Source organism: Oncorhynchus tshawytscha, unplaced genomic scaffold, assembly GCF_018296145.1.
Source record: "Oncorhynchus tshawytscha isolate Ot180627B unplaced genomic scaffold, Otsh_v2.0 Un_contig_5990_pilon_pilon, whole genome shotgun sequence".
NCBI classification, from domain to species: domain Eukaryota; kingdom Metazoa; phylum Chordata; class Actinopteri; order Salmoniformes; family Salmonidae; genus Oncorhynchus; species Oncorhynchus tshawytscha.
The window spans coordinates 392,314-414,455 of NW_024609819.1; the positions used below are offsets into that span (position 1 = coordinate 392,314).

Below are 22,142 nucleotides of genomic sequence, written 5' to 3' on the forward strand. Positions count from 1 at the left end.
TGGTTGCTCTTCAGTGCTATTCCTGGGGCCTGCCTGACCTGCTTTGCTCCTCTCTCTCTCCTCCCCAATCCCCCTCTCTGGGGTGACGGGCCTGTCCTTCACATTCATCAGTATCTCCTTTACTCCTATTGTCTTTCTCACGCACATACACACACACACACAACTGTTCTGTCCTGTGTTTGGTGGGCACACACACCTAGGTCACCTTCATTCAGTCCTTCCTGCTGTGTTCATTCAACAGTAGAAAGGTTCAAGTAGTCGTGACGGTTCTGGTGGTGTCAGAGGAAGCAGTCGCAGGCCTAGTATTACTGATGGGATGTCATTGCTGTTGTCAATGCACAGAGATTCACCTTTCTGGACGAGACCTCTGATAATTCCAACTCAGTGATGTAGTGGAAGATAAACTCAAACTAAAACCTTTTTAATTGTGTGAATAGGGTCTATCTACCCTTTTTACCACTACATCCCTGCACTACAACGCACACATAAACAAACATGTATGTTCCTGAATGAATGAGACATTCAGAAGATGCAAAAGAGAATGTAACTAAATACTATAATACAATGAAAGAGAAGTGAGGGAACAATACTCAGTTCCTGTAGTGGTATGTTAGTAGGGCTAAGTACAGATCTTCACCACTGGAGGGCAATGAATAGCAAGCAGTAGGGAATGTGATTTCCTGTACTGGTGCAAGACTAGAATACTCCACAACATGTCAGCATTCTGTAAGATATGAAGACAGCTATAATGACCACGTTGACATACAAAGTAGCCAACAATTTCAATATTAAGTTATTTCACGCAGGAGTCGGCTAACGGTTTACCAAATGCTCTTACCTGCAAATGAGTGATATGTATTAGTATGTGATAACATAGTCGAATTTTAGAGTATTAGACAAACTCATATTTCAGTTTGAGGCAACTTGAGGAAAACGGAAAGTATAGTTCCTCAAGTCAACTGTAATAGCTGTCAGAATGATCACATGTGGACTTGGTCAACCATAATAACAGAATGCAGCATCAGTACCAAGGAAATGTACTTGCGCACTTCTCCTAAACTTGCATCTTACAGGAGGGGTGTACCTCATCCACTGGAATTGTCTTGCATTGATTACATCTACAAATACAACTGTGTGCACACCAGAAGCACAAATAACGTCACTTCAATTACTTTCTTCACGTAAAAAGATCAAGATACACATTGCAAAGACTATCATTTTTGTGTTTAGGATTTTAGCTCACCCTATTTTAGAGCTATTATGGTAAAATCCATTACCGTGTTGCGCGGGAGCAGGACAAGTTGTGTAGGCTGCTTAGCTAGCTACGAATATAGTACTACTTTGGTAAGCATTTTACATTTTCTTCTAGGTAACACCATTCAGAATGTTTGTGAATATTATACTTATATACACATAATAGTATTCCTTTCTTAACTTTATGTATATTAGTTCGTTTTGAACTGAGATCAAAGCTAGAAAGACAGCCCGCATGTTCATGTTGTCACCGGAAAATACTAGAATGTCGCGAAAAGGAAACATTGTATCTAAACACTAGGTAGCTACATTTTGACAAGCATGGAAATGTATCTACATGTAAACATATGTAATGCCATGTTCATGGGTCGCGGGAGAATATCGGTGTTTGGAATGAAACTGCATTCGTCCACGTTTCTGTTTGTGTGCACGACCCGATGGGCTAATGCATGGGGGTAAGGGTTAGTGTCCTTTCTACATACCCACACGATTCGTGCATGTCTTCTGAGTCGGACACTTGTAGAATGGATCCACATCTGAAACTCAATTCAGGTGTGCAATAGGTAGGTGCATGGTCCTGTAACATTTTCCCAATTGGCTTTTTCGTAGGACTGGATGCATTTCATCTAGCTGTTCTTTCTGTGTATGTAGGCTAAAGTTGCATTCTGTTTGCACTGTGTAGATGATCTGTGTATTATTATTATAATATCAAATCACATCAAATGTGATTGGTCACATGTGTCAACAGAGTGCCGTACGTCGCAAGAAGAATGGCTCGGGATTACAAACCGGGTGACCTGATTTTTGCGAAGATGAAGGGCTACCCTCACTGGCCTGCCAGGGTAAACCAATACACAATCACACAAGACAAGTTACTTCCATTTACCGTAACGACATATGTAGAGCTGGGCGAGATCGACAAAAATCCATATCGCGATAAATTGGCTGAAATGATGCAATAACGATGCATTTACATTTACACCACATGTTTTCATGTATTATTCTTTTAAACTACTACTACTAGTTTGCTGATTGTAGCCATCAATTGTCCCATTAACAATCACTCATATTAGCACAATTATTTCATTTCAAACTTCATATTTCTCTAGTATAGGCTACTTATCTTAATGAACGATATCAGCAAAATGCCTGTGATGGTATGGTCTGTCGATTATTTTTGGTTTATCGTCCCAGCTCTAACGTATAGTCATTTGTCTTATTTCATGGTATTATAGAGTTGTTACTTCCATTCTAAACACTTAATGCACTTGTTACACAGTTAATTTGTCACATAGGGCATTTATTAAAGATGGATGTTTTGAATTGTCTGCCAACTACATGACATGTACATACTAATGTACATACTAGGCTAATCAATTCACTGCTCTTTCCCTTTCTACCAGATTAATGACTACTCTGATGGAGCTGTGAAGCCGGCCAACATGAAGTTTCCCATCTTTTTCTTTGGTACCCATGAAACGTAAGAAGTTAGCTACAGTAGTTCCCTTTGTCTCACCCATACACTATACTACAATACACTACACCCTCTATCGGAACAATACACCAGTACTTGATATTGGCATTGTGTACAATATACAAACATCAGTTTGAGCACCAGAAAAGCATCTATGCATTGACTTTCCTCCTCTATTGCAGTGCATTCCTAGGCCCCAAAGATATATATCCCTACCTGCCCAATAAAGAGAAGTATGCCAAGCCTAACAAGAGAAAGGGCTTCAACGAAGGCCTGTGGGAGGTTGAGAACAACCCAAAGGTGGAGCTGAATGGAGAGAAGGTTTGTTTTTATCTCCTCTCTTTTGTCATGTTGCTCTGGTTCGTGTTCATTAGGGCACACAAACGGAAGACGAACAGAAAGTGAATGTGAGCGTTCAGCCTGGCCTCAGAGCCATATGAAAAGTACTTTACGTATGTCTAAGCACCTCTAAGACGTACTGTATGATGCCTGTTAATGGTCTAGTTACTTTAGACAGAAACAAAAGTGGGGAGGATGAGGGGCCTGATCCGCGACCGTCTACGTTGCACGTTGAGAGTCGGGTCAGGGACAACTGTAGCATTTTAGCTAACCCATCAAATCTTATTTTATTTGTCACGTACACAGTTTACAGCAGGTATAAACGGTGCAATGCTACATCAATTTTTGGGCTGTTAAATGAATGATATATAGCCATTGATTCTTGAAGAATATAACTTATAAATGCCTCATAAGCATAGTTCAAGTGTCATACCCCATCAGAACCCAGAGTATAAGCTTGTTTAACTCAACATTTAAAAAAACAAAGTCAATGTAAACAAACACTGTATAGCTTCAAAATATGTGGTTAAATCTATCATTTGGATATCATGGATGGTCAGTCCTTGCATCCATAGTTCTGCCTATGAATGCAAGAGCAGTAATATTGTATTTCTCAAGGCCCATCCCTCAGCTGTTTACCAAAACAAGTGACTCCTTTTTGTTATTGTTTCAGATGTGGATTTCCCCTTTAAGGTTGGGTTTTGGGGTGAAAGTAGTCTGATCCTCGGTCTGTGATTTAGGAGTGTTTTCTTATTTTTAGTAACATGTTTGGTTTTCTTTCATTAGCAAATGATGCTGTCGGATAACGTAACAGAGAAGGACTCTGACAGTAACCCGGAAGGGGACGAGGAGGGAGATTATGAGAAGAGGAAGAAACCCAAAGTAGGCTAACTATTCTACCATCTACCTTAATTCATAGGTCATTATTTTTACATGGACTTTACTGTGTTATTCACGTGAACACCATAGAATACTGACTAACCTCACTTTCTTGACAAGCACCACGCCTACGTAACATTAAATGCTGTGCGCTCTTGTAACAATGTGTCTGTCTGCTGTTGATGTTGTCTCCTTTTGCCAATGGTACCGTGCTTTGTGTCTTAATACCCCAGGAGGCAAATCTTGAATTGGCAAATGTTATTTGTGGGGTATATTACTAGTACTTGACCAGAGTTGTTTGTTCAAGCTGAATCCCAATTACGTGTGGAATTGTCTGGGAGCGAAGGACTGACGTCAAGGGAGAGACGGGGCCCAACTTCTCTCTCTGTCTAGCTGTCAATTGGCCCCACTAAATAACTAACCTAACCCCCCATACCCTGGGCCCTGTGTGTTTTGATATGGTTACACAGGTGTCGGGGGCTGAGAGTGAGGCTGGACAGGAGGAGGATGATGAGGAGGATGGGGGCATGCAGGTCTCTGAACAGGGACAGCCCCAGGGCCAGGATGTACGTACAGTTGCATGATGGGATAGGTGACCCTCCCACCCCACTTAGGGAAAGCATGACATGGCACCTGGTGACTTTCCTTTTATAGGTGGTGTTATTTTGTTCCTATTGCTAGGCAACCGTGTTACCATTGGCTTGCTCGACTACCGTTGCAAAGCCTTAAGGTGATGGTTTGGCGCCGTATCCTCCCTCTGTTTCTTAGCTAGTCTGGTTTTTCTGTTGGTAACAATAGTATTTTGAGTGTTTTACAACTGCACCACTGAACTACAGGGGAGGACAGGGGTATGGAGAGTTATTTCCCTGTAGTGAATGGTGAGAGGGCAGGGCAAAGAGAGAGGAGTTTTCAGTACCTGTGTTACAGCCTGTAAGTTTAATATACCATGGATATTGGTGTGATTGTGCCCTTAAAATAACTACTGTCATTCATTTTGAACAAACCTGGGCTCACTATGGGGGATGACGCAAATGTTGTGTTTAGTGAGAGTAGTCATTCACCATAAAAATTTAAATAAATGGGTAAATGTTTTTGTGAATTAGATGTGGTATGTTAAATGTAATTTGCATGACCTGAATGCATGTTCCCTCCCTTTCCTTCCCACCTCCTAAAGGTTTGATGTACTAGACTGTTTTACTGACTGAGGCACTGAGGCCTGATTGTTGATCAGTGGCACGTGTTGCTCCCTCACTCCTTGTGGTGTTTTTATCAAGCTTTTAATTGGTGGGCTGAACTACAGCAATTCTTATCAGTTAAAGCAACGTATTTCTGTTTTATTTTTGCATGGCATTCTATGTCGCTCTGGAGAAAGGTAAGTTGCTCTCTTGCGCCAATGACTGATCTTTCATTTGATAGGAACTGTTTTTAGGACTTGGAAACTAGACTCTAGCCTGCTGGCTTGGTAGGTGTAATACCACAGTAATCCACTAGATGTGGCTGAAACACAACTTCCCCTTATTTTAATGCACAATACAGATGCAGTCAAATATATTGGCACCCTTGCATGGTTTATATTGGCACCTTTGTATGATTTACTATTTATTCTAAAATAAGCTAAAATTGAAAAAGATGTTGGTGTTTACACGTGTATTTGTTTGATTTACAACTGTACATGACAAAAAATAAATTCATGAAGATTTCTAACTTCAAAGTAAAATAATGGCTTGGATTAAATTGATCAAATTAATTTGTTTGGAGCCAATGATTCTTGTTTACTGTGTAATTTCTCACCTGTGCTAAGTTTCATGTGCCTGCAGGGTAAAAATAGCAATTTTATAGAAAAGCAGAACATTCTACTCCATTGCACTGCACTGCATTGTGAAGAGCAAAGCGTGCCAATCTATTTTACAGCCTCTGTATGTCTGTTTTTTCTAGGACCCCACACCAAATGAATCTACAGACACTCCCAAACCCAAGAGAAGAAGGAAGAAAAAGGTATCCCATATCCTCATTTATAAACTGGGTGGTTCGAGCCCTGAATGCTGATTGGCTGACAGCCGTGGTATATCAGACCGTATACCACGGGTATGACAAAATATTTTATTTTTCCTGCTCTAATTATGTTGGTAACCAGTTTTTATAATAGCAATAAGGCACCTCTGGGGTTTGTGGTATATGGCCAATATATCACGGTTAAGGGCTGTGTCCAGGCACTCTGTGTTGCGTCGTGGATGAGAACAGCCCATAGCCGTGGTATATTGACCATATACCCCCCCCGGGCATTATTGCTGAAGTATATCATGAATTCACCTAATCTAGACATAATACAACTTGTGAATCACTTTGAACCTAAACTCGCTGTCTTGTGTCTCTTGTCAGAGTGATGTAGAGGCCGACTCTGAGAAAGAGGACACTGCCAACAGTCCCACATCCAGCCCTCAAGGTACAGTGTCTGTCAATGCAACCCTCTACCTTTCCCACTGTGTGCAAGACAGCAGACCTACCCCAGGCACTCTATTGTTTTGTCAAAGGGTAAAACAACAACCAAAGTAATGGAAACCAGCTTGCATAGCACTCCTCTGTATTGGGACAGTAGTGTCCCCCCTCATTATGATAGCTGATGACGACTCATAACTACAAACTCTATGACCTGTGTGTGTCCAGATGGAGAGGGCCCCACTCCTAAGCGGCGAGGCAGGAAGACCAAAGCTGAGAAGATGCTCCTACTCCAGCAGCAGGACCCCCAGGGCTCAGGCAGTGACATGTACGGTTGTGGTTATGGTTCCTCTGTCTGTCTTACCTGCTGTTATCTCCTGTAGAGGCCTCTTCAGCAGGCTTCTCCTTGTCCGACTCCTACTTCTTATCATCAGGACTGGGGTCGCTATTCATATTGTTATCTAGAGCAAGAGACATACAGACAGACAAGAAACACACAGAAATACATACAATATGAGCAAATGTATATTTACAAGAACAATACATGTGTATTTTAAGAATTTCAGTTCTATACAATTTCAGTTCTGTGTATCTAATAGAATCTCTATATGAGACCCATCTGCTGATTTTAAAGGATCCACTAGTAATCCGTCATTTAACGGAATGTTTTTGTCAGAAAAACAACAGTGGCTCACCACTACTGTAGCTACCATTGAGCAACATTGCTTTGACTTTCCTGGGTAAAATAACTCCTAAAAGAGGTTTCTCTCCATTCAGGGACACTGCTGAGTTGGAGAGAAAGAGAAAGAGGACGCCGGAAGACAAGTCCAAGAGAGGAGAGGAGGAGAAGAGGCTGGACGGGAGGAGAAAGAAGGAAGATAACAAAGGGAGAGAGTTGGAGGGGAAGAAGGACCCTGATGCTAAACGGAGGAGACAGACCAAAGAGGAGAGCTCCTCTGACTCAGAGAACCAGGAGGTGGGTGTTCCACAACCAGACAGGGCAAGTGTCCCAAATGGAACCCTAATCCCTATGTGGTACACTACTATTGACCAGGGCCCATAGGGAGTAGTGCACTAAACAGGTAATAGGGTGCCATTTGGGACTCAGAGAGGAGAACCACAACAAATCACCTCACCAACAGGGATTGGCTAAATTCCAAATGGCACCCTATTCCCTATGTGCCCTAAATAGGGATTAGGGTGCCTGGGGCTCTGGTCAAAAGTAGTGAACTAGTTATTCTAATTTAGTTACTGTTTCCACTATTACAGAGTGTGCCCTAAATAGCCTAGTGAAGCAGACAGTTACACAGTGAAACCATGTCATGACAAACGGTGCCAGCCAAGCATGTCTACATGTATGTACATCCAATCAGCATCTCTTTCTCCACCCCGTTAACCATTAGAAGAGCAAGGGGGTTGCGGGAGACCGCAAGCGGCAGCAGCCCACTCTGACCGAGACAGGGGACAAAGACGATCGTCAACGACGCAAACCAGACGAGCAGAAAGAGTAAGGCAACCATCCGTCTTATCTATCTCCCAACACTCACCTTTCTATTTAGTACCCCACGGGGGCTCCACATCCCCCCCACGGGGGCTCCACATCCCCCCCATGGGGGCTCCACATCACCCCCACAGGGGCTCCACATCCCCCCCACGGGGGCTCCACATCACCCCACACAGGGGCTCCACATCCCTGTTATGGGTGTAAGATGGCACAGTGATGACATCTGTTGGTAAATGTTCATTACTGCAACTCATGTGTTTTACTGGTGTGCTTGAGATACCCGGATGGATTGTGATGTACTGAACAAGACCTGTTACCCGCATCAATGCTTCTGTCTCATCATTTATAACATTCAAACATGGAGTCGGATAACTAACCATGCTTTCCGCAAATTAGAGTCACCTGTTCTGGTTTACCAAACAAATGCTTATTTGAGTAATATTTAGCCGGAATTGGCCTTAGCTAGAGTGAGTTTGGTAGTTCGCTTCAGTGTTGTTAGCACCGGTTAGACATGGCAGCGAACATTCCCCCTCCCGCCGTTATGAAGCTCAGCGGGGATTGGAGCACGGACTGGGATACGTTTAGAGGTGAATGGGAGGACTATGCGCTAGCAACGGGACTTCTGGAAAAGGAAGATGAGGTAGTGGCTGCCACTTTGAGGACTATAATGGGAACTGAATGCCGACACGTATACAAACACAACCTGAACCTAACAACAGCTCAGCAAGGTAACGCTGCAGCTATTCTTGATGCTCTTAAACATTACTTTACACCAGCAAAGAACGTCATCTACGAGCGTTATGTTTTCTGTTGTTGCTTACAGGAGGACGGGGAGTCCACTGACAGCTTTGTCACTAGGTTAAGGGAAAAGGTAGCTACATATGACTGGTGCTTTAAGAGATGAACTGATCAGAGATCAGGTTGTGCTTGGCATAACTGATGAGGGCACCCACAGACGTTTGCTGAGAGAACGTGACCTGACGCTGGCCTTGGCAGTGGAGACATGCCGTGCAGCAGAGCTTACTGATATACGGATGAGGTCCATGGAGCTAGAAAGGCAACATACGGACAATGTCAATGCTACATTCAGGCAGCCAGTAAAGAAATTCCCCTTTGCCACAGCTAATGCTAATACTACAGCCAACTCTGCAGTAGACAACCCCAATACATGCCGATATTGTGGCATTTGTCATGGACGAGGAAAAGAACACTGCCCAGCCTCTGGAAAAAAAGCAAGAGAAAGGAGGGTAAAGTGCACTCCATGGGAACAAACACAGATGAAGGGAACGACACCACAGAGGATGTATATGCTAGCGAGTGCATAGGGGCAGTGAGGGGAAAAGGACAAAGTGGTTTGTCACTCTGCTACTTAATAATAAACCACAGCAATGCCAGCTAGATTCAGGGGCCACATGCAACGTTATGAGCCTTAAAGACAAAAGGAGGCTCGCGCCCAGAGACAAACTCACACAGAGTAGCACCAAGCTGAAACTGTATTCAGGCCAGTTCATGACCTCTTTAGGCCTGTTTGTGACAGCATGTGTTTTACGTGGCCAGAAACACACCCTAGAGTTTGAAATAGTTGAGGCTAGTCAACAGCCATTACTGTCAGGTTCTACATGCGAGCGCCTTGGACTTATTAACTTCACCATCCCAGCTGATCTTAACATTATAGACAAAGTCCAGGCTGGGCCCCTGAGCAAGGAGACACTCCTAAGCAAGTACCATGATGTCTTCAACGCAGCGGTTGAGTCAGTTCCCGGGGAAGTCCACTTTGAGTTGGACGCAGCAATCCAGTCTGTCCAGTGTGCAATGTCCCAGTGGCCATGAAAGCAGCTACGAAGGCTCAGCTTGACAAATACGAAACAGATGGCCACATCATATCCATCACCGAGCCTACAGACTGGATAAGTAATATGGTTATCATCAAGAAACCAGACAAGCTACGGATATGCATTGATCCTAAACACCTCAACCGGGCTCTGCGACGTTCACATTACATTATGCCCACGTTGGAGGATGTTCTTTACAAGCTCCCAAAGGCCAGAGTCTTCACGCTCGTGGATGCCAGAGATGCCTTCCTGCAGTGCAAGCTCGACGAGCCCAGCAGCTACATGACCACCTTTTGGACACCCTGGGGCAGGAAGAGGTGGTTGAAGCTTCCGTTTGGTGTCTCCGTGGCTCCAGAGGTGTATCAGCGGAAACAGCATGAGCTGCTGATGGGACTCAGTGGCGTGGAACCCATAGCAGATGACATCCTCGTATTGGGCTGAGGGGACAGTGATGAGGAGGCAGAATGTGACCATGACGCCAAGCTGCTGGCCCTGATGGTCAGATGCAGACAGGTCAAGCTAAGGCTAAGCATAAAAAAGCTTCAGTTTAAAGTGCCAGAGGTCCGCTTTCATGGGCACATCTTGTCCTCCACCGGCGGATCCTGAAAAAGTGAAGGCTGTCTTGGAAATGCCCCACCCATCTGATGTGAAGGGAGTGCAGCGCTTCGTCTGATTCGTCACCTACCTGGCCAAGTTCCTACCGCGGCTCTCTGAAGTGTGTGAGCCACTAAGGAAGCTCATGGACAAGGACACCATCTGGCATTGGCTCCCAAAACATGACGCAGCGGTGAGGGAAATAAAACAACTGGTCACCCAGACACCTGTACTGCGATACTACGATGTGTCAAAACCTGTCACGATTCAGAGTGACTCAAGGCAGTATGGACTTGGCTGGCTGTTGCCTCATGCAGGAGGGCCAGCCTGTGGCATTCGCCTCTAGGGCACTCACCCCAACAGAGCAGAACTATGCCCAGATAGAGAAGGAGTGCCTCAGCATTGTGTTTGCATGCCAACGCTTCCACCACTACCTGTACGGGCAGAGACAGATCACAAGCCCCTTATTGCTATATTCAGCAAGCCTCTCCTGAATGCCCCAAAACGACTGCAGTGCACGCTACTGGCCATACAAAACTACAACCTCAAGGTGGTGTATAAGCCAGGGCCAGAGATGTATGTGAGTGACACGCTCAGCAGGGCTACTGCATCAGGCACTCACACACGCTCCATGCATGAACAACACGCAGTGTGCAGCTTACAAACAGAGCAAGTGTATGTTGAACACATCAACCAGGCTGACTACCTCAATGTTACAGACCAGCGCCTTATACAAATCAGACAGGACACAGACAGGGACGGGCAACTCCAGGCATTGACGTCTGTGATTCTGATGGGCTGGCCCGACTGCAGGGAAGAAACTGCTTTAGCCGTCAGAGAATATTGGTCAGTCAAAGAGGAGCTCAGTGTTCAAAACGGAGTAATATTCAAGAGTCAGAGAGTCGTTATTCCCCGGTCTCTGCACCCTGAGATGTTGGCGCGCGTGCACTCAAGTCACATAGGAGGTGAGGCCTGTTACAGACAAGCACGTGACACACTGTATTGGCCAGGAATGCAGAGTGAAATCAAAGACTATGTCAGTAAATGCACCAACTCATGTGTTTTACTGGTGTGCTTGAGATACCCGGATGGATTGTGATGTACTGAACAAGACCTGTTACCCGCATCAATGCTTCTGTCTCGTCATTTCCCATTCAAACAATCCCCCCCACGGGGGCTCCACATCCCCCCTCACGGGGGCTCCACATCCCCCACCGGGGCCTCCCCATCCCCCCCACGGGGCCTCCACATCCCCCACACGGGGCCTCCACATCCCCCCACACGGGGCCATCCCCCCCACACGGGGCCTCCACATCCCCCCCACGGGGCCTCCACGGGGCCTCCACATCCCCCCCACACGGGGCCTCCACATCCCCCCACACGGGGCCTCCACATCCCCCCCACACGGGGATATACATTTTCAATGGCTAGTGATTTTATTTTTTACTGCTCCATCTAAAAATGGCTCCCGACGTGACAGTCGGGTGTGTAGAATGCCGTGTGTCAGAGGTCAATGTGACAAGATGACAGGGTCAGGGTTTATGTTGAATGGCAGCCGCAGCGGGAATACAGGGGAGTGACAATTGGATGTCAGACATGAGGGTTATTCCATGTGCACAGGTCACAAGGGCCCTGTTGGCGCTGGGCAGAAGTCTCCATAGAAACACTCCATAGGGGTCTGGATGGGGTGGGAATTGGGTTCCCTGTTCTGTACATCCATCTCAAATGATCCCCAGTTGATAAGTTGATGATGGAATTTCCAGTGGTGCTACTCTTAAAATGACTGGCAGTTCAGTGTGTGTGTGTGTGTGTGTGTGTGAGGTTTTTGGTAAGTTATTTGCATGTGAACTTCAAATTGAAATGGACACATGACCTGAGTTGATTTGGTGCGTTTAATGGTCTTCTGTGTTTCAGGCAAAACAAAGATGATGGAAACAAAGTGGATGAAAGGAAAGGAGACAAGAAGAAAGGTGACTACTTGGTGCTACTTGTCCTCTGTCGAGATAGATCAACTCTGGCTTTCATGAACAAATCATGACCGTTGTCGGTTTTTGTTTCCTTCATCGCAGAGATATCGATAGAATCGAGGCTGCAGAGGTTGCATGGAGAAATCAAAATCTCCCTCAAGATTGACAACCCAGTAAGTTGCCCTAAAAGACTGCCCTAAATCTAGACCTTGCCTTCTACAGAGCCCTTACCCAAGAGACAATCAATTATTTACTTCACCAGGGTCATTTTACACACTCACTTTGTGCAGAAGAAGAAGCTTTGAAATCATTCTAGGTTTTAGTTGGGAGACGGTGTAATGGATCCTCCTAGCCTAGCCATTGTAAGCTGAAGGGTGGTTTTGGTTTTGTTTGACATTTGTGGCTGTCACACTGAAGCCAGAGTCAAGTTGAACCTCATCTTGACCTGTGATGGATGCAGGTCTTCAGAGCAGACAAGTGGACTGAGTAAAGCATCAGGTTTTTGTCTGGGTTTACATGAGGCTGAAAGAAAAAGAAGCTGCTCTTTTTGGTTAGACCGAGGGTGAAGTTATTATGCAATGGTATAAGTACATTTCAACGTTTTGTGTGTCCATCTATTGTAACGGATGGCTCTTCTGCTACTCTTAACCTTCAACCCCACCCAAACAACACCAACTATACCATATTTATGGGAGGGGAAACATCTAATCCCATTTTGTATTGGTCACATGCGCCGAATACAACAGTGAAATGCTTACGAGCCCATTCCCAACACTGCAGAGTTAAAAAGTAAGACTAATATTTGCTAAATAAAATGGTAACACAATAAAAACAAATAAGGAGTTTATATACAAGGAGTACCCATGTGGACAAGGGGAACACTAGTTATCATTGAGTTCACTTGACCTCTTGACACCTTCCTGACTGTTACCAGATGTATTTCTGGGTGACATATAATATGCCATTTAGCAGATGCTTTTATCCTGGGTGACTTAGTCATGTCCATTATGCCCAGTCAACACATACCTTCTCAAATGGGCAAGATGGCTATATTAGTGACAAAACCAGCAGCTATATTAGTGACAAAACCAGCAGCTATATTAGTTACAAAACCAGCAGCTATATTAGTGACAAAACCAGCAGCTATATTGGTGACAAAACCAGCAGCTATATTGGTGATAAAACCAGCAGCTGTATTGGTGACAAAACCAGCAGCTATATTGGTGACGAAACCAGCAGCTATATTAGTGACAAAACCAGCAGCTATATTGGTGACAAAACCAGCAGCTATATTGGTGACAAAACCAGCAGCTATATTGGTGACAAAACCAGCAGCTGTATTGGTGACAAAACCAGCAGCTGTATTGGTGACAAAACCAGCAGCTGTATTGGTGACAAAACCAGCAGCTGTATTAGTGACAAAACCAGCAGCTGTATTAGTGACAAAACCAGCAGCTGTATTGGTGATAAAACCAGCAGCTGTATTGGTGACAATACCAGCAGCTATGTTGGTGACAATACCAGCAGCTATATTGGTGACAAAACCAGCAGCTGTATTGGTGACAAAACCAGCAGCTGTATTGGTGACAATACCAGCAGCTATATTGGTGACAATACCAGCAGCTATATTGGTGACAAAACCAGCAGCTGTATTGGTGACAAAACCAGCAGCTGTATTGGTGACAATACCAGCAAAAGTTATGGCCAATTTCAGTTAACTTACTGAATTGAAATGGAATTGACCCCAGCCTTGCACTATACTGTTATTATTGTTTGGGGGGGTAAGACCTCTTGTATTTTTGTTTAATAGGCTGTTACTCACCTGGTTGAAGAAGATACATAGTTTTGTCTTGTGTGTGTGTGTGTGTGTAGGATGTGAAGAAGTGTCTGGTGGCGTTGGATGAGCTGGGCATGCTGCAGGTCACCACCCAGCACCTGCAGAAACACTCAGAGCTCATTGCAACACTCAAAAAGGTAACGTCTCTGTCAGAGCTGCCCCCCTACATACACACACACACAAACACTTAGTTCTCAATGCCTTTTGTTTCACCATAAACCAAGTACCAATCATTATGCTAGTCCCTCCACACAGCTGCTGTGTCCTGAGTTAATGTTGAAGTGTGAATGTCACCAAAAGTGTCCCAGAATGCATGTGCTGACCCACCCTGCTGGGGTTGAGGGTAGAGCTTCCCCTACATAGACTCACACCTGCTGCTTCTTGGCCCTCTCCTTCTGCTTAGGTCATAGACTCACACCTACTGCCACTTGGCCCTCTCCTTCTGCTTAGGTCATCACATTATAAGAGTACATAAGAACATCTGCTAATTGTATGGAACTGTGGGTTCCACAGACCCACTATCCTGGCGTTACAAGCGCTATGCTCTACCAACCTGAGCTACAGAGGACCAGCTATATCTCCTGTATTTACTGTCTGTTCTCCATGGGTGAGCAGATCCGGAGGTTCAAGGCCAGCCAGGACATCATGGACAAGTCCACCATGCTGTACAACAAGTTTAAGAGCATGTTCCTGCTGGGGGAGGGGGACCAGCTGCTCAGCCAGGTGCTCAACAAGTCCATAGCAGAGCAGAAGCAGCAGGAGGAGGCCAGGAAGGGAGCCCAGAAGAAGGCTGAGCGGGCCAGGGAGAACAACACAGGTACTGTGAGGGACTGGGGCTCTGTTCCTATATACACACTGGCAAGCTGCACACTAGTGAACTTAGTAAAGCCAAGAGTGGTGCTTTGAAGAAGGCTGAGCAAGTCAGGGAGAACAACACAACAATGGGAGTGGGACCGGGGTCTTGTGGAGTGGGAGATAAGTGATACATGTAAGGGAGGTGGTTTGGTGACACACTACTGAATGTATGTCTGGACCTAGAGCTAAACCCAAGGCTTTAGCTCAGTGGGCTAATGTAATTTGGAGTCGTGTGGTTGATACCTGATCACTCACAATAGCTGGGTTTAGAAGTTGTCCAAAAGCACTGGTCTCAGATCAGATTAGCCGACAGAATCCTTCAGAAAGATGAAGAAATATTACCCAGTATCTGTGGTTAGGGTCAATGCCCTACATATTCCTCCTTGGGAATCTGATAGAAATCCTAGATGTGATGAGCGTCAACTCATCAAACATTCCAGATTCAGAAGGATGTGTGTCTTCCTCAGTGTTCTGCAATGCTCATTGTGTGGCCTGTGACATATCCTGTGAATTTCTCACCAGCCAGTATAGAGAAAGGCCAAACCGACTCTGAGACTTAACAGATCTGTGCCCTTTTGTTTGGAATGTTTTTTAGTAATGACATTTTTTACATAAACAATTACTGTGGGAACATATTGTGATGAAAGATAAACACTCACTCAGTATAGGTAGTTACGTATCCGCTGTGATATACACACACAAATCTGATTTTTTGCATAAGTCAGGCAGTGTTAAGATTAGGAGAATTATCTCAAATTCTAGTTATGCCCACATATCGTATTATGATTTGACACTGTATTTAATCAGTTATGGTGGGCTGGATCCCAACTGGAAATACGTGCAACTTTTGCATAAATCGTCATGTTGTCAATGGGAGATTCATTGGAATGAAAATTGGCGTGAGCATTGTGCATTCATCCCTGTATGAAAAGAGTGTTGTCTACTGATCATATAGGCTTTGGTGTTCTGGCCACGTCATTGGCCACCCTTTATGACCGGTTAGGCCACTCGTGTAGACTAAAACCCTGTTCACACTGCAGGCCTTAATGCACAAATTGGTTTTGGAATACTGGCTGTCCAAATGGCAAGTTGCATGTGACCAAATTTGGATGTGTGTGTGTTCAGACAAGTCATTTTCTGACTTGGCTATGCTAGTTGTCATAGTAACGACGGGTGGTGTTGATTGGTGGTGGTGCTCGTGACGTGATTCCTAGCATTCCATTTATTTGACCTTTTATTTAACTAGGCAAGTCAGTTAAAGAAAAAAATTCTTATTTTCAATGACAGTTCTAGGAACGGTGGGTTAACTGCCTTGTTCAGGGGCAGAACGACAGATTTGTACCTTGTCAGCTCAGGGGCTACGCTGCCGCACCAAGTGTAGCAAGCTAAGGTGACAACAATGCCTGCCATGGACATTTCCCAGTTGCTTTCAATGTTCAAAATCAGTTTTAGGGTCATGAAATCTGGTCAGCAGGTTATTGTCATGCAAAGACTGCCGGTCTCACGGTAAATGACCGTTAATTAACAAACACCTTCAGCATCTCCATGCCTCCTCGCATACAAGCCGCTGATTCGCCCCTCTGGAACATCTACATTTTTAAAAAGTCTAAATCAATTTAATGGACACCATCACAATAAGTCCATGTATTTTAGTCCGGTCTAAAGAAACATTATGATGTGAAGAAAAGGTATTTCAGAAGAACAGAACATGAGTCGGCCAGGCTACTGTAGACCTATGTTATCTGGCTATGCTCCATGCCATAGACTGCAGGCTACTGTAGACCTATGTTATCTGGCTATGCTCCATGCCATAGACTGCAGGCTACTGTAGACCTATGTTATCTGGCTATGCTCCATGCCATAGACTGCAGGCTACTGTAGACCTATGTTATCTGGCTATGCTCCATGCCATAGACTGCAGGCTACTGTAGACCTATGTTATCTGGCTATGCTCCATGCCATACTGACTGTTAGGCTACTGTAGGCTACTGTATGTTATCTGGCTATGCTCCATGCCATAGACTGCAGGCTACTGTATGTTATCTGGCTATGATTTCCATAGTACAGACTGCAGGCTACTGTAGTTATCTGGCTATGCTCCATGCCATAGACTGCAGGCTACTGTAGGCCTATGTTATCTGGCTATGCTCCATGCCACAGACTGCAGGCTACTGTAGGCCTATGTTATCTGGCTATGCTCCATGCCACAGACTGCAGGCTACTGTAGACCTATGTTATCTGGCTATGCTCCATGCCATAGACTGCAGGCTACTGTAGGCCTATGTTATCTGGCTATGCTCCATGCCACAGACTGCAGGCTACTGTAGGCCTATGTTATCTGGCTATGCTCCATGCTATGGGCTTGTTCATCTAGCTGATAATATAGAAGTCCCATCACATCATTTTATGTTCTATGATTTTATAGTAAGAAGAATGTAATTGAACTTATCTGCATCAAATAGAAAGGATATTTTTCCCCATTCTGGAGCGAGTGCACATATGAAGTATGTATGTTGAGCATAAAGGTGACCATTTGAAACTGGTCTTATATGCTAGATTTAGAGTTATTTGGGAACTTTAGTTGTGAATGATGCAAACATTAGAATGTCTTAGAAATCAGAACGTATATGGTCTGCATGATCCGACTGACTATAAGCTGTTGATGATTTGAAAAAGTATTTAAAAAAAGCTTGCACTCTGTTCCTTGCCTCAGGCTGCACAGCTGTTCCCTCATCAACTGATCATATTTTCAACCATCAAACTATTCTCAATTTAGTCTGGTCTTTACCAAAAATGTAACATTTGTTTCGATTTAGAATGGCCCATTTATCAAATGGGCAGGAACAGAGGCAGGGGGGGAAGACGTAATCTGTCTGCACTCGAATAGTGAGTGGAGGCCGCGCTTTCCCACCAACCCGTTTTGTAAGCTACTTGGGGTTTATAGCCAGCATCTGCTTAATATGAGCAGCTGAGAAATAAATATAAGAATATTTATTTCACTCCAAGCATGTCACCCAATTAATTATGAACATTCCTTATTATAAGGCTATTCAAAATGAAATCAAATTCACTAATTGCAGGCTAACTGTGAGCCGACCTCCACAATCAGTGAACTAACAGCATGGCCTAGGCCTGTACGTTCTCTCCCAGACTCGTGGTATACATTTCGGAGCGTAGCAGCAGGTCCAGTCCATCCATTCTGCATAATAATACAGTCCACACTGAAAAGCAATTACTATCATTTGTATAGAGAAGACCAATTATGTACCAAATACATATTAAATCAGTTTTGTTTTTCTACCATGTGTAATATGCAGTAGGCGTATGTATTTTATAACATCTTAATTCCATTTTCTTTTTGGGGGATCTGGGCTCATGCATCAGCTCCAATATGCTTATGGGAGTTTTGAATGAATCATCACCTTAGAAAGAACTGTCCAACTATGTTTTACACTGTTCAAATGAATCATCACCTTAGAAAGAACTGTCCAACTATGTTTTACACTGTTCAAATGAATCATCACCTTAGAAAGAACTGTCCAACTATGTTTTACACTGTTCAAATGAATCATCACCTTAGAAAGAACTGTCCAACTATGTTTTACACTGTTCAAATGAATCATCACCTTAGAAAGAACTGTCCAACTATGTTTTACACTGTTCAAATGAATCATCACCTTAGAAAGAACTGTCCAACTATGTTTTACACTGTTCAAATGAATCATCACCTTAGAAAGAACTGTCCAACTATGTTTTACACTGTTCAAATGATTCATCACCTTAGAAAGAACTGTCCAACTATGTTTTACACTGTTCAAATGATTCATCACCTTAGAAAGAACTGTCCAACTATGTTTTACACTGTTCAAATGAATCATCACCTTAGAAAGAACTGTCCAACTATGTTTTACACTGTTCAAATGATTCATCACCTTAGAAAGAACTGTCCAACTATGTTTTACACTGTTCAAATGAATCATCACCTTAGAAAGAACTGTCCAACTATGTTTTACACTGTTCAAATGAATCATCACCGTGAGGTGCATTTTAAAAGTAAGATAGGGCTACTGTTTTGATAAGTGCTGGATGTGATTTTCAATTGTATTTGCATTGACATCAGAGTGGTTAGCGGACAATAGAGCCCTGAGTAGCAGGCCATTAGGACCTGATGGTAGATAGCAAGTTGGGTAGACCAAAGAATGTCCAGAGTGCATAAAAGGAGATGTCCATAAACGGCTACGTGGAATCTTACTGCGGTCATGACTCGTGACTGCCGGTAATATGAGTGACCCCTGGTAAAAAACACCCTTTTTAAAGTTTCAAAGTATATGATCCAACTTTGAAAAGGAGTCCTTTTTGGCTAGCCACAGCAGTCAATTAGCTAGCTGTTTAGCTCTCTAGCACATTCACTAATTTGTTTGTAAACAATTAACAAAATAGTTAGCTACCACTTGTCAAAACTGTCAAGAGTATCAGCAAGCAACAAGATATGCCTAAAAACAGTCTTAAAAAAACACTTGAGAGAAAATAAATCCGATTTGAATCTGATTTCAAACCACATACAAAGGTGATTTGAAATGTGACTTGAAATATCAGATTCATGTGATTTTATTTTTTTTGGTTGCAGACTGCAGGAAAAATACCAGATTATAATCAGGTATGCAAAAAACTTGGATTTGAGTCATTTCAAACTGCCAATGTGAACAAGGCTTAAGAGTAAAATGCCCCAGCAGCCTTACCACCATAGAATTCAATTTCTGTGATCCTATAACTTTTCAGACTATGACCGGTCTGTAGGCATTATGCCCTTTATGATGGGCTCCGTAAGTATTAACATGACCAAGAGGGTTGTGTTCTAGTCGGGACCACATCCGTACCACTTAGCCATACCTCAGATAAGCATCTCCATGAAACAGGCATTTCCAATGGATAGAAAATCAGATTAGTCTCCGCCTGGCCCAGATATAGGCATGAGCGTATCACATGTCATCCCCCTCCTAATGCCTACAGGAGATTTCAGATTTGGGGTTGTAAAAGGAGAGATGGAAAAACATGTGTGTCTGGGCAAGAAGATGGTTGTCTGTTTGGATTATTAATGCAGGCTGAAAGTGTGTGTGTCTGTGTGACGCTTGCTCTAGATAACAATATGAATGGCGACTCCAGTCCGGATGATAAGAAGCAGGAGTCGGACAAGGAGAAGCCTGCTGAAGAGGCCTCTACAGGTGATAACAGCAGGTAAGACAGACAGATGGACTGTTGGACGGACAGACCGACAGGGGCCAATAGGTTCTGGGTGTTTGGAGGTCTGTGCTTGCTCACAAGACTTAACCAATCCTGCATGTTCCTTAGGCCGTTGGCGAATGTCCTCCATCTCACTCTGTTCACTGTATCTCTTTGGGCCTGAGTAGGTTTCATGAACAAGAAGTCCTAAACCAAGGACATTTTCAAAGTATCCGTATTTTGTCAATTTGCTAGTTACATCCCCATTTTGTGTTTGTATAACTTCTATAAACGTTCTTAACAGCGCTGTGCTAGTTGCCGTCCCATTTTCTAATCCCTTTGCCGGCAGTGTAGTGAAGGCCCAAGAGGAAACCAACTGATGAAGAAACATCTGACTGACTAAACTGAAGGGGATGTTGGTGCTGCTGACCTTCTCCTGAGTCCTGACTGATCTGTGCTGATCACACTAGTCCAAACACCACCAATAAGAGGTCCTGTTGCTTTGACATGTTGTACAAATCCAGGCTCTTCTCTGGTCTGAACACCCACGTCTTAAACCCTACAGAGCAGTGTCTTCCAAAGTCCTATTTTAGATTTCATTTATGATGAATGCATCCACTGTGGCTGTTTTTTAAACTGATGGTAGTAAGTGGTTCCACAAGGAAAATATGTTTAATTTAACTAGGCAAGTCAGTTAAGAACAAATTCTTATTTTCAATGACAGCCTAGGAACAGTGAGTTAACTGCCTGTTCAGGGGCAGAACGACAGCTCGGGGGTTTGAACTTGCAACGTTCCGGTTACTAGTCCAACGCTCTAACCACTAGGCTACCCCAATAATACTTGCATATCTAACCCATCCCTGACCTTACTTTGTTTGAACTATTCTGCTATGTGGTGAAAATTTGACAGTATCATGTTTGAGAATGTCATGGCAAAAATGGAGTGGGACAAGGAAGCTTTATAGTCTGTTTTAAAAATCACTTAAAGTTTGACATCGCAAGATCTTGCAGTTCAACTCTGAATTATACAAGATAGATAAAATATACAGTAGTTACTGGTAGAGGAGTCTTTGTATTACTAGTTAGTTTAGTAAAATGTACTTAATACTGACCAATATTACTCCGGGTAGGTGCACATTTTGTTCTTGCACAGAAAGGAAATACTACTTGTGTGCCAAAGTGTTTTTTCTTCCACTCGCACACCCAAGTTTAAATGTCTGTCTGTTGTAAATAAGAGTATTTTTGTGCCTGTCTGAAAGCCTGTTTAGCCTCCTTTGTAATAAAGCATTGGTTCAATAACCGTTTGTCGGTAACTACAAATTGATATTCAGTTATTTTGTTTGAAACATGAGTACTCATTTTTAGATGTGGTTAAATATTGGCATGATTCACTTCCTTCAAAATACATTTAAATGAATAACTTGTTTACACTTCACAGGAACAAATCAAAATATTTTTTTCACTTAATTCAAATGGCCTAGACTAGCTTATTCAAAATTCATTCATTTGGAGGCAATGAGTTTCATTAAGTCATTTGTCACCTGTAGTAAGTTGCAGGTGCCTACAGGGTAAGAGAAAGCAGAACATTCTGCTCTACTGCAAAGTACAAGTGGCGCCAATATAATTGACCTCATCTGTACACATTCAAATAAATTGCTTCTATCAATGGTACTGTGTCAAGTCGACGGTCAATCTTTCACAGGTCACACGGAAAACTATTAGCCCAACATCTTTCCTTAGATCTGAGCTTTCCGGTCTAAAATGGCCATCATTAGCTTAACAGATCGGTTAAGATGATTCCATTGAAGTGTTTTGAATCAAGACGTTGCTAGAGTGCCCTTCCAAGTCACCACTCAAGAGCTTTTGCAGGGCGAGATCCCTATCCAGAGGTAGAAGACAGAAGGGTGTTGTCCCACTGATTTCCACTTTAATTAGTGAAACCAATTCTTCG

General features: G+C 43.6%; 1 protein-coding gene across 5 annotated transcripts; it reads left to right on the top strand.

The window, feature by feature from the left end:
- The first annotated feature begins 1,245 nt into the window (after positions 1–1,245).
- Positions 1,246–21,490, top strand: psip1a (PC4 and SFRS1 interacting protein 1a). Of its 5 annotated transcripts, none has more exons than XM_042318923.1 (17): positions 1,246–1,344; positions 2,003–2,096; positions 2,658–2,734; positions 2,911–3,049; positions 3,854–3,949; positions 4,417–4,512; positions 5,882–5,941; positions 6,326–6,389; positions 6,611–6,710; positions 7,160–7,358; positions 7,786–7,889; positions 12,227–12,282; positions 12,382–12,452; positions 14,152–14,253; positions 14,732–14,933; positions 20,110–20,206; positions 20,496–21,490. In XM_042318923.1, the coding sequence occupies exons 2-17, from the start codon at positions 2,025–2,027 to the stop codon at positions 20,569–20,571; spliced, it is 1,611 nt and encodes a 536-aa protein (XP_042174857.1). In that variant the 5' UTR covers positions 1,246–1,344; positions 2,003–2,024; the 3' UTR covers positions 20,572–21,490. The 5 variants fall into 5 exon arrangements, with proteins under 5 accessions (XP_042174857.1, XP_042174860.1, XP_042174859.1 ...); XM_042318926.1 differs by having other exon boundaries at positions 20,541–21,490; XM_042318925.1 differs by having other exon boundaries at positions 20,546–21,490.
- The last annotated feature ends 652 nt before the right edge of the window (positions 21,491–22,142 follow it).

What these genes read in the sequence shown, in the direction of transcription:
- psip1a (XM_042318923.1), top strand. Translation starts at nt 2,025, where the DNA reads ATGGCTCGGGATTACAAACCGGGTGACCTGATTTTTGCGAAGATGAAG. An exon ending in TTCTTTGGTACCCATGAAAC is followed by an intron (nt 2,735 to 2,910) that starts GTAAGAAGTTAG and finishes CCTCTATTGCAG; the next exon opens with TGCATTCCTAGGCCCCAAAG. An exon ending in GAAAGGAGACAAGAAGAAAG is followed by an intron (nt 12,283 to 12,381) that starts GTGACTACTTGG and finishes CCTTCATCGCAG; the next exon opens with AGATATCGATAGAATCGAGG.